General features: G+C 42.1%; 2 protein-coding genes across 2 annotated transcripts; both read left to right on the top strand.

Moving 5' to 3' along the window:
* Positions 1-4,056: 4,056 nt before the first annotated feature.
* Positions 4,057-7,384, top strand: LOC136436393 (golgin subfamily A member 6-like protein 25). The gene is made up of 4 exons (XM_066430349.1): positions 4,057-4,513; positions 5,167-5,271; positions 5,920-5,985; positions 6,198-7,384. Exons 1-4 carry the CDS (start codon positions 4,397-4,399, stop codon positions 7,326-7,328), a joined length of 1,419 nt encoding a protein of 472 aa, XP_066286446.1. The 5' UTR covers positions 4,057-4,396; the 3' UTR covers positions 7,329-7,384.
* A 1,938-nt stretch (positions 7,385-9,322) lies between these two features.
* LOC136437482 (C-type lectin domain family 3 member A-like) lies at positions 9,323-12,543 on the top strand. Its single transcript, XM_066432100.1, has 3 exons — positions 9,323-9,760; positions 11,691-11,874; positions 12,294-12,543. The coding sequence occupies exons 1-3, from the start codon at positions 9,670-9,672 to the stop codon at positions 12,541-12,543; spliced, it is 525 nt and encodes a 174-aa protein (XP_066288197.1). The 5' UTR covers positions 9,323-9,669.
* Positions 12,544-12,741: the final 198 nt, after the last annotated feature.

Below are 12,741 nucleotides of genomic sequence, written 5' to 3'. Positions count from 1 at the left end.
ATCGAAGCTTTTCAGCCAGTGTTCTGAATACGTTAGTCTATCTGCTTTGCATTGCTGGCGTTATAACTGATTTTGCATGTAGTACATATCCCTAAATACGCCGTTTTCGAAAAATCGCGAATTTAAGTACCCCGCGAATTTATGTTACCCAACGTTACATACTGCTGCAAACGAAAGTGTTGACTCATTTGTGTATCTTTAGACCAAATAAGTTTGTGTATCCTGAAAAACGAAAACAGTGGTGTAATAAAAAAAAAAGCAGAAAAAGATGGTTCGACCAAACATGCGCTTCGGCCAGACAAGAACTTAAAAACCTAGGTAGACTTCTCTCCAAAGACCCACGTAACCCATTTCTCATAGGGTCCTATTTTAAAAAGAAAAAGCAATACACAAGACTCATACGCAAAACCAAAAAAGATTTCAAAAATAATATCCTAAATCAACTTAACTCTTACTCTGATAACAATCCTTCGTCATTTTGGTCACTCAAAGACTTCAAGTCCAATAGCTATAGTAAGTCAAATACTCAAGATGTAATTACCGAAGAAAAACTCCATTCGCACTTTAAAAATCTTTATGGTAAAGAATCCACCTCCAACGTTTCAATATCATCAGACAGTTTTGAAACTCAAATAAAAAGCAAATTATTGAAGTTAGCGAACGACCTAAAAGACAACCCCCTAGACAGTCCGATTCTGAGTAACGAGATCAGTAAAGCAATTTCAGACCTTAAAAATGGAAAGGCCTCAGGTAATGATCTAATCCTCAATGAAATGTTAAAAAGCTCCCCGCACACACTTATAGAACCCCTGACCAAACTATTTAACCTTTTTCTTTCCTCTGGTTATTTTCCCCAGAATTGGTGTACTAGCCACATTGTGGCCCTACACAAGGGCGGGGCAAAAGATAACTACAGAGGAATTTCGGTACCAGCTGCCTGGCCAAACTATTCACATCAGTTTTGAATATATGTTTAACCACTTTTTTAGATGAGAATAAACTCATCTCCCCCAACCAGGCCGGCTTTAGAAAACACTTCGGCACAAATGACAATCTCTTTGTCTTAGACTCGCTAATTACCAAATATTTCCATAACAACAAACGCCTTTATTCATGTTTTATAGATTTTAGAAAAGCATTTGACACAGTTTGGAGGGAAGGGCTCCGTTTCAAATTGCTGAATTCAGGAATAGGAGGGAATTTCTATAAGTTAATCAAATGTTTATATAGTAAACCTGAAACTTGTGTAAAAACAAAATCTGGTCTAACACCACCATTTGTGACCGACAAGGGTGTCCGTCAGGGTTGCAACATGAGCCCCACCCTTTTTAATTTATTTATTAATGATTTAGTTAAAGAGTTAGATAACTTAGAGTGTATGCCACCAACTTTATATAATCTTTATGTTTCATGTTTATTGTATGCAGATGATGTTGTTATATTTTCAGAATCAGACAAAGGTCTGCAATCTGCAATTAACAGACTAAGTGACTTTTGTAGCAAATGGAAGCTCCAAGTAAATATGAAGAAAACAAAAGTAATCATATTTAACAAGGCAGGTCGTTCTTTTCCAAAGCAAAAGTTCTACTTTGAAAATAACACAATAGACAATGTCCCCTCTTATTGCTATTTAGGCCTAACCCTCACATCATCAGGTAGCTTCACCCTAGCCAAAAAGCAGCTGTCACTTAAGGCACCTAAAACCATTTATAGCTTTAAATCTACCATTCGTTCATCAGTCTTACCACGCGGCCTTCTAAAGATATTTGATACCTACATAAAACCGATCCTTCTGTACGGATGCCAAATCTGGGGGACAGAACAACTACATGATGCGTCGCCTATTGAAAACGTACACAACCAGTTCTGCAAAAATGTTCTTGGTGTTTTTAGAAATAGTAGCAATGTAGCATGTAGAGCAGATTTAGGTAGATTCCCATTAGATATAGATATATGTATATATATATAGTTAAATTCTGGTTACGTCTGGTTCAAATCGATAGATCTACACACCCCCTCCAAGCGGACGCACTCCATCTACAGCAAAGTCTTCCGACGAATACCCGTAGACGAACATTGTTACAACGTGTTAAAGACATATTAGATTACAATGGATATTCCTATTTGTGGCACCCCGGTAATACACATTGTAAACCTGAACATGTCGGAAAAGCGCTGAGAAGGAGACTAACAGATATATATATACAATCATTTTTTCATACCTTGGTAAACGACAGCGGTAAGTTAAGATTCTATGCAAAATGTAAAACCATGTACAATTTAGAGAGTTATCTTGATCTTGCAGATTTTGATCTGCGCTCAGCCATTAGCAAAATTAGAGTTAGTGCTCATCCTCTTGAAATAGAGAGAGGCCGGTATAGAAAATTACTTATATACGAAAGACTTTGTAAGTATTGCAATACAAATGCCGTGGAAGACGAAATACACTTTATTTCAAACTGTTCATTTCATGATAATGCACGAAATGTGTTGTCTATTAAGACCACTAAAATCTATCCGAATTTCCCTAAGCTTACAGACAAAGAAAAGACTATTCTTCTTTTAACTACCAAAAACCCACAAATTATAGAAAAGGTGGGACATTACGTCTTCCATTGCTTACAAAAGAGAAGTCAAACCCTTCCCTAGTTATAGACAATTACATTTGTATAATTTAGATAAGCAGCTTTTATACCTATTTTGTACACCGTTCTTTTATGTATGTTATTTGCATTTAGCCTTCGGGCATGAATTTGCAATAAACTTATTATTGATATCCTGCGAAAAAAGCAGAAATAGAATTTCAGCGATGTTTTGCTGGACTAAAGTCATTTCAAAGTACCCTTAATAAAAGTCCAGATCTGTAGTCCTCAGAAACGATTTTGTGAAGGTAATGTGATGGATGCTACAAAGGAAGTTGTTTAATGATATAAACCTGTCCTTGATGCTGATTGCCATCGACCTGTAACTTGCATTTCAGAGTGAATCATAGCCAAGTCATGAGTAAACGAACTCAGCTGATGACTTATATTATCTTGATACCCTGCGTCCTAAAGCCGGCGTCACAATTCATGCGAGCATCGGCCGATTTTCTAAATCGCCGGAAGCTCGCCGAATTTCAAATTCGCCCGAACGTCGACCGTATTTTTCGCTGAAAACCTGCCCCGTCACAAATTGAACGGAGCTCGGGCGACGTCCGTCGAACACTAATAATCATAAATCCCACATAAGACGGTACCATCTCTTGGACACGGATGAAGTCAGAATCAACTGACCAGGTAACAAGCTCAAATTTGGACCAACTTTACTTTCTGAGTTGTGGCAAATCTGTAGGACATGAGTGAAGTGGGTGGGCACACTGAAAATAATAACCTAAAAAGGAATTTTGTCATAAACCAATCCGAATACTAGCGCAGGAGCCACAAAGTCAACAGATCAGTTGTTTAACCCCGATCCAAACATTTTCACCAAACTGAAATCGACCGAAGCTCGGGCTAACGCCGTCCGAGCTTCGGCCGACCGTTGATAAGCCTATCGACGCCCTGCCGACGCCTGGGCGTGCCTCGGCAGACAAACATAGATCTATAATGACTCAGTGAACTTTCAACTAGTCATTTTGTGGAGCTATAAGAGTCGTTCTTCAAGGTAACAATGTAACTGCATCCACCACAATCTTATACACTCAACCACAGGGTACAGAAAAGCCTCTTAAACACCTACCCTTCTAGATATATCGTCAAGCATCAACCTAGGATATACGGTAAGTAAACGGCATCGTTAGCTCGAAATCAATGTAAGACATCCTCCGCTACCAAATAGATTTGTTTGTGACGTCACATGATGATTATGACGTCATTTCACGTTTATGACGTCATATCATGTTTATGACGTCATATCATGTTTATGACGTCTCTAGATATTTATGACGTAGGCGGCCTTAGAAAACACCCCTTCCCAATTTCATAATGGAATAGTCCACGGTTCGTTGTGCCCCGGTCACGTGACCAGTACACCTTGCTCAGAGCTGCTTAGAGCAGAGTGCACTGCTTACAAAATGGGCGAAATTACAAGTTGTACGACCACAACATAGTGTAACAAGGATTGAAAACGATTCCAGAGGTCAAATTCTACATAAAGTCACAGTATCACTTCATTTCATTCGATAAATAGGGAGAAAAGTACTTCTAAAAACGACGGCTGATGACGTCATCGACCAGCCTAGGTCACAGCGCACTCGAGCTAACCGAGGGTATAAAAGTTCGTCGCAAAACGAACTGTTCATTTAACTGTTTGCCTACTTCTAGAGCAGACGCGAAAAATTTTTGCTGCTTTCACAGCGACCCTGTCTTTGTGACTTTATTTTGTTTCCACGAACTATCGATATCTTTATCGAGCAATGGCTTCCAGCCAAGAGAACATCTACTTGCTCGACTTTGTCGAACTGAACGAGAGTGTAAGGAAAATCAGACTGCGGGAGCGCCTTCTCCAAGAACGGGGCATTCAACTCCCTAAGGTGAGTCATCTAGTGGTTGCAAGATGAAGTCTTACACGAATGTCGTCCGCAAAGGTTATGAACTTAAGCTGGAATAGGATCAGTAAGTTTCAACGACTTCGATACAGGTGTTCCAAACCTGTTTACGTTTATAACTTCACGACTGATGTTCTAGAACGCATTACATTGCTGCCGCTGTTCCATTAACTTACGTAAAGCACGTATTCCTCATAGTACTGTAAATGCCGAAATGTTCGCGGGGATTTAATTTCGCGGCAGGAAAGAAAAAAGAGTGTTCGCGGTGGTTTGTGGTTTTGAGTTCGCGTTTGAAACAGTAGTTCATCTCGAAAACCGCAAACATAAACCACTTTCTTCATTCAAGTATTTGTAAGTCTCCTTCCCCCAGGATATATTAACGTTTAATATTAAACAAATCAAACTCAACTTATATTTCTAACATCATAAAGAGACGGGAAGAAGCCGAACCTATGAATTATAGTAGTTTTAGATCCATTGTTTTAGATTAGTATTAGAAGTCCTGTCAGTGTCATCATGTGATCGTTACCATGTATTTTGTATCCATATGACTGTACCTAGTCCGTGATAGGGGAATGCGATGAATGTACAATAATGGTTATCACTAATATCATGCATATGTCTTTATTCTACCCCAGGCGCCATCCAAGCGTCAGACTGTAGCAGTTGCACCCGTTCCCATTTCGATCTCGGAGGGTGATGTGGTGACCCGCCAGGAACCGCTGTCGCAACCACAGGAGAAGGTACGTCACCCTGGCTAATAGTTTCCCTTCTTCACTGGAACATTTTAGACTAAACGCATCTCATCCGTAGTCATTTTTTGATGAGAGAAAAATCATACAATAAAGTAACACCGCCCATATGCTGTACAGTCCGGTATCTGTCCTTGGTGCTGATTTGACCACACGAGTTCTTATTGACTGTAGCACATGACGTATTTTGCTTACAAATCTAATCCGTAGTCAACTAGTTAGTATTCTGTAATGTGTGTAAGATAATAAACAAAGTAAAGTAACACCGCCCATATGCTGTACAGTCCGGCATCTGTCCTTGGTGCTGATTTCATCAAACGTGTTCTTATATATTATTGTCTGTAGCTACCACATGACAAAGAAAGGGCTAGCTTACGTACATTGACATCAGGCGTGTATGAAGAATAGAGAAGTTTTACATGTTAAAGATACATTGTTCTAGCTAATGTACTTCTTCTGTCATGGCAAACGTAGATGTAATGTAAATCCTATACCTACTTTTTTTGTTACTTCCTGTATCGAAGTAAATCTAATTATGACATATAGTAAAGGACATATAGAAACACTTCCACAGCGTTATAGTAGCTGAGCGCCCTCTCTCATATTTTTCTTGTCTAAACCTGTTATTGTATATTACAGAACACTTCCTCGAGTAATCCTACTCTGGTGGACAGGTCGGACGTCCCATGCTCTGTACCAAACAAGGTGAGTTCTGATCTAGAAAGAGAAAGAGACATCTTCCAAATGTGCCAGTAAGAAGTTATAAGACTAGCTGACTAAATTGTGTTCTTGTGGACATTACTTGTCAGCAATTGTTTGTTTTCTTGTTTGTCTTGTTGTTTTCTTGTTTGCTCTATGTCTGAAGAGAATTCCTTTGCAGCCAAACTTATCATGTCTTTTTTACTTGTTGTAAACAGGGAGCATCTGCACCGACTGTGCATGGGGAAAAGAAGGAGAGAGAGATGGAAGAGGAAGAGATGGAAGGGAAAAAGGAGGAGATGGAAGAGCAAGAGGAGGAAGAGGACATAGAACAGAAGGAGATGAAGAAGGAGATAGAGATGGAAGAGGAGGAAAGGGAAGAGAAGAATGAGGAAAGGAAAAAGGAGAAGGAAGAGGAGGAGGAGGAGGAGGAGGAGGAGGAGGAGGAGATGAAAGAGAAGGAGATGAAGAAGGAGGAAAAGATGGAAGAGATGGATGAGATGAAAGAGGAGGAGGAGATGGAAGAAAAGGAGAGAGAGATGGAACACAAGGAGATGAAGAAGAAGGAGATGGAAGAGAAAGAGGAGAAGATGGAAGAGAAGGAAGAAGAGATGGAAGATAATGAGACGAAGAGGGATGAGGAGATGGAAGAGAAGGAAGAAGAGATGGAAGAGAAGGAAGAAGAGATGGCAAAGAAGGAGGAAGAGATGGAAGAGAAGGAGGAGAAGGAGAAGATGGAAGAGAAGGAGGAGGAGATGGAGGAGGAGGATATGGAAGAGGAGGGGGAGGTGGAGAAGAAGGAAGAGGAGGTGGAGAAGAAGGAAGAGGAGGTGAAGAAGAAGGAAGAGGAGGTGGAGAAGAAGGATGAGGAGATGAGAGAGAAGGAGGAGGAGCTGGAGACGCTCGTGGAGCTCTTCTGCAGGACGGCCATTCAGGACGCCTGCATGGAGCTCCGGGAGAACACTTCCTCCCAAGATCAGGAACTGGAAAATGCCGTCCAGCTCCTCTCATCAACAGCTATCTACCAAGCTTACCTAGAGCTCGAAGAAGAACTGACTTCATCTCGTGGACAGGAGGTGGAGGAAGAAAACAACAACAACATGGATGAGGAAGTAGCGGATGTGGGCCTCTATCAGAAGGAGGTGGCACAAACCATGACAGAGGAGACATCAGAAAAGGAGGCGGAGCTGGAGAGGTTTCATAATCAGGAGTCCCTTTATGAAGAGAAGGAGGGACAGAAGAAACATAAGACGGGGTGGAAGGCACGGGGGAAGAGGGTGGCCAGGAGGCTGAGAAGGGTCTTCTCCCTCTTTTCCTCGTGCTGTAGAAGAAGCTGTGTAGACCCGTAGAGCGAAAAAGAAATTAATGTTAATATTAGTCTTATGTGTATGTGTTTGATATTAGAATAAAAAGAATGAAGTATAATCTTGCTCTTCGTCGTTGTTTTTGGTGTCCAACAGGCAACAGCGTTATCTATAGTTATAGTGAGTGATTATCTTGTTTTAAAGTCTGAACACATGACTAAAGAACTAGCTCCTGGGGGCTAAATCTATACCAAGTCTTCCAAAGACCAACGACTATCTGTCACCGAAAGATCTTACTGATCTAACTAGAACACAAGATACAACAGCCCTCTAGTACACGTTCCCACAAAAATTATTGAGAACACAGTGCTGTCAAAAGCCGTGTTTTCTGTGTGAAAGGAGTTTGATTAGAGTGATGAAGTAAAAGGCCGAAGTTGACATAGGAAATCGAGCAAGGATGTTGGAGTGAAAGATCGTAGAGTGGTGGCTGGCCTCCGTCTCTTTCCCCATATAAGCAGATGAACAGTTAATGAAAAAGGCAAAGTTGTAAAGGGAAAACGGACGGTGTACAAATATATTGTAGTCAACTAATAACGCACAAGATATGATGAATGCATGAATGTAGGTGGCGCTTTTCATGGGCTCCTCGCCAATGCCTAAAAACCGATCCTTTCTAAGGTCATCAAGATGTATGCAAATACGTCTAGAACCATTTTTGAAAGTATCTACTGGCTTTAAGACGGTTGAAAAAAACACATGCTGGGTCTCTTTAATTTCGAATGTACCCCTTTTGGCCCTCCTGCTTCACAATATTGAATGAATGAATGAATGAAAGACCTTTATTGCCCACCTCGTTTCGGTAATACAAACTACAGGCAAGTCGCCATGACAGCAGAGTCCTGAATATGACGTCACGCATATCATCATGAATCTCATTTGCATTCATCCTAGAATGGCGAAAATTGCTTTATTTGAGTACGTTGTAACACGACGTTTCGGCTGAATTGTCACAGCAAAAATATTTCATTCTAATCTGGAAAAGAATCGTTAGCAAATCAGATGAAATAGCAACTTTTTAACTTCATTCCAGGTGGCGTCGTGTTGGCCCAGTGACAGGGTGTTTGGCCCCAAACCCAGATGTCCTGGGTTCGAATCCGGGGCCCCTTGGCTTGTACCGTTGACGCTGAAAAGGCACTTTGTATGACTCAGGTACTTTGTATAGTACTCAGGTGTAAATGAGTACTATAGTACCTAGCTTCGGTTAGGGACGTCCCTCGAATAGGACGTTAAATGGAGGTCCCCTGTTTCAGAGCGAGCGAGCACACATCGAGCACGCAAAAGAAGCCACCACACTTATCGAAAAGAGTAGGGGTCCTTCCCAGTGTGAGTGAATCTGTCCAGATATGCAGCTTGTACTCTTCAGTACAAACCTGGTGTGTTACGCCATGAGGCGGTTTACCGGGTGTACAATACAAACAAACAAACAAACACTTTAAAGTTCCCACCAAAATAATGTGTGCATTATCTTCCGGGTCAGGTCAACTATCCGAGTCATGAGAGCCCACCTTCTAGGTAGTTTTGTAGGGCTGGGCAGAAACACCGATACACTCTTCAGAACATGTGTTTTAACAGAAACAAGTTATAGAAAGAAGTACGATATTTGAATATTCTTCACTCCTTTGTATTAGGAAATGACGGCTACGCTTAAACAGAAGAATACAAATATCATAATTCTTCATTCATGAAATGGACAATTTTCCAACGTTTAGAATATTGAAATATACTGCACAAAGGACTCAACTTAACTATCACTTTCAATGGACAGAAGAATGTGTTGTGTACATAAATAAAGAAGATTCCGGAATGTTTACAGGGAGTCACGGAATTCCAGTCATTGAATAATTCACGAACGACTCGTCAGAAAATACTGGTAGGAAGAAACTAATTAAGTCAATATCATTTAATGATTTTTCTCACTAACACTGCTACTACCGGAGGTATTGCCTTATTTGGTAGAGGTTGACGCGAGAGTTCGTGCTCCAGTTGAAATACTGTTAATGCAGACATGTTCGCGGGGATTTAATTTCGTAGTAGGGAGAAAATGGAGTGTTCGCGGTGGTTTTTAGTTCGCGTTTGAAGCAACAGTAGCGCTACAGTCACACAATGGAACAGCTTTTCGCGGTGGTTTTAAGTTCGCGGTAAAGAGTTCACCGCGAAAACCGCCAACATAAAACCACCGCCAACATTTCTGCATTTACAGTACCGCACGCACAAGTTGTTGATTACTAGTACATGGTACGGTGAGTTCGTGCGCCGGTAAAAATATCCATCAGTATTTCACGACAGCGAATTAGTACAACATTGGGCAGCCGTTCTCGTAGCAGAAATGGGGAACCTGGCGCTTACTCTTACATCGCTGATGCTCCTGTGGAGTCTATGCTACTCTCTCAGGGAGTCTGGGTCAGAGTCTCTGCCAGGTGCATTTGCTGTTGTGTAACTAGCTAGTCCATAGGTAGAATAAAAAGATAAGGTAAAGTTAAAGCGGACGAACCTCAGACTGAGGACGAAGCATGGCGCTGTTTCGAATTCGTTAGCTAGTTGTGCAATGTGGCTTCGCTACGGCTCGCGTTTTAACCACGCTTACCGGGTTACCCCTTTTTTATCATTGGGTAGGCCGAATACTCTCTCTTCACAGCCAGAGGCTGAATTGCGAGGAGCGCACAATTGGCGGGGCTAAATCGCAAGGGTCTGGAGCGACTGCCCGATGATTCGGCGCGCAGGTGACCTCAATACGCGTACGGCAATTACCCCATGTGCGGCCATAAGACTGTAGGTTTTGAACCACTCACACCGGGAAGGACCCCTACTCTTCTAGATAGTGCGTTGGGTTCTCATACGTGCAGAGTTTGACGCGTTCTCGCTAGCGAGTAGTGCAATGCAGCTTTGCTACGGCTCGCGTATTTAGCCAAGCACGCTGGGTCACCCCCACTCTATCTTCTCGATAAGTGTGTTGTATACATTTACGTGCAGAGGTTTGGCGCTTGAGGCTTAAACATGAAACTCACTCATACGCGGGGTCCCCGACTTTACGTCACCATCCGACTGACGAATTCAATCCTTTACAACATGTGGCCGACCATAGGATCGAACTCCGGCCCACGGATTCACGATATCTGATTCATATGGCCAAGCAGCGAGGTTGCGTTACCACTTGCGCCACAGGGACATTTTAGTAGAACACTAGTCATAAAGTAGCCCGAGTGTCACCCTGTTTTACTCCCAGGTTCTGCCTTCACAGAACAGAGCCTGGAACTAAACAGGATGACACTCTTTATGACTACAGTGTTTAGTCCCAGGCTCTGCCTAGCTTTACAGAACAGAGCCTGGAACAACAAAGGATGACGTTTAGCCTGGGCATGTCAGAAACAACTACCCTCAAGCTGTATAGTCTTTGTTTCGGATTTCGACTGTTGGTAGCTCCATAAACATAAACATAACATGCATTGGGATAGTCTGCGCCTGTGCTTTGTAGAAGAAATACTACTTCACAAACAGTATACCATAAACCATTTACTCCGCACACAAAATTCTTTGCGATGATAGTTCGCAAGGTTCCTATTCGGCAAATCGGCTTCTAATTCGGCTTATATATAACTTTATTGCACAACAATTATATGAGCAGTAATATCTTCTGTTAGCTGTCGTCTCTTTGGAAAAGTGCACGTTAAACAAGTGTGAATATGTGTACGATGTCATGATAGGTAACTTTATTGCGCAACAATTGTACAAGGTACAAAGTATGGCTGGTACATAACTACAGTTCTATATATATAAAACCGAAGTTATATAATATATATATAAGTCTACCTAATAGAATGCATGCTACTTTAAAAATCTAGATACTTGCAATCGTGCGAGTAAGAAAACAAACTGATAGAATATGCGGTGTCGAATTGCATATAAGATACGTCATGCATGACATTTCCAAGTGACTTGTTGTTTCGGCTTCATGAGTATATTCTGTTGTTTCGTTGATGCAAACCTATCTCATTGCGTTTGTATAAAGGAGAGTCATGACTGAGGATTACACTTATACGTTCTTTGTTGCTCATGATAACTGGCTCTCGCATAATGCACCTCAACACGCGGACATGTAGCCTCCACCAGGCCCTCCTACGGGCGTATGGATCGTAGAATTAGACAGAAAAAGGAATAATTAGCCAGCAGAGTCAGTCCACGGTGAAGATCACATTTCACCCGCGTAGGAGCCTGCAAATGAAACCCTGCTGGCAAATATTCTCCCTATAGCCGACGTAGTTAATCTGGTAGAGACTAGTGGACATGATCCAAAGTTACCGGTCCGTTTTATTGGTTGAGAAATCTTTGTCCTGATCACATTAATCTTAGAAGCATCCTGCCCGCACGACGATAGTCTGGTACTACCCAGCGGTAAGACGTACTCCGCAGCTGATGACTACAGGACCTATAGTGGTGCGCAGGAAGAATGCAGGCGACGAGGCGGCATCGTGGCGATACCGAGGGACGAGGAGGAAAACAGGGACCTGGTATTCCTAAAGAACTGCGTCAGCAGGTGAATTATTAATTGAAGTACATATAGGGCTTTAACTACACAGGGTTTGGGTATCACTGTTATTTTAGTCCACGTTCTCAGTTGAATGGGTATTTTGGTGTACAGATCATAATAAGCAGAAATAAACTGGGGTGTCCATGTATACTAACTCATGTGGTGGCGGCTTTTCAGTTGAACTCCTGGTACGAGGTTCCAATTAGTTGGTAACAGGGAGACCACAGCTCGAATCGGGGGAAGGGTGTCCTTGTTGGAGCTGCACCGTCTTTAGGAAGGGACGTAAAATGGAGGTCCCTTGTTCGTCCATGTGCTTCAAGCACGCTAAAACAGCTTCATTACTAAGATGGGTACCCACTGGCTGTTAAAACAATAAAACAAGCTGACTATATAACGTTAACGTACTTCTACATTCAACAATATAGTGGCGATCAGTTCTGGCTTGGTATAATGGTCACGGCAGGAGTGTGGAAAGACGGCAGGGGCACCGCACTGGGCAGTTTTACGAGCTGGGCACCATGGGAGCCAGACGATGACATTCGTGGCTACAACTGTTCGCACATCGTCTTCGGTGATAAAGTGGGGGAACGCCGAGACAACTGGGCCGACGCACACTGCCTCTCACACTTCCGCTACGTCTGTGAGATAGAAGATGGTAAAACCCATTATATTTAACTTGCTCTTTTCTCAGAAGTTTTTTTTTCAGAAATAACCCTAAATAAAAGATACTAGCGCATTGAAAACACGGGTATTAGAGAATTTCCTCATTGATTATGCAAATTAGACCCATTTTCAGTGATTTGCATTACAACTGATATATTCGGTCTGACCACTGCGGTGTATCCCGACCACACAGCGCCTCCTGGTGGTCCG

Source organism: Branchiostoma lanceolatum, chromosome 6 (assembly GCF_035083965.1).
Source record: "Branchiostoma lanceolatum isolate klBraLanc5 chromosome 6, klBraLanc5.hap2, whole genome shotgun sequence".
Lineage (NCBI taxonomy): Eukaryota > Metazoa > Chordata > Leptocardii > Amphioxiformes > Branchiostomatidae > Branchiostoma > Branchiostoma lanceolatum.
Note: the sequence above shows the minus strand (reverse complement) of the source record. Positions and strands in the feature narration are given on the sequence as shown.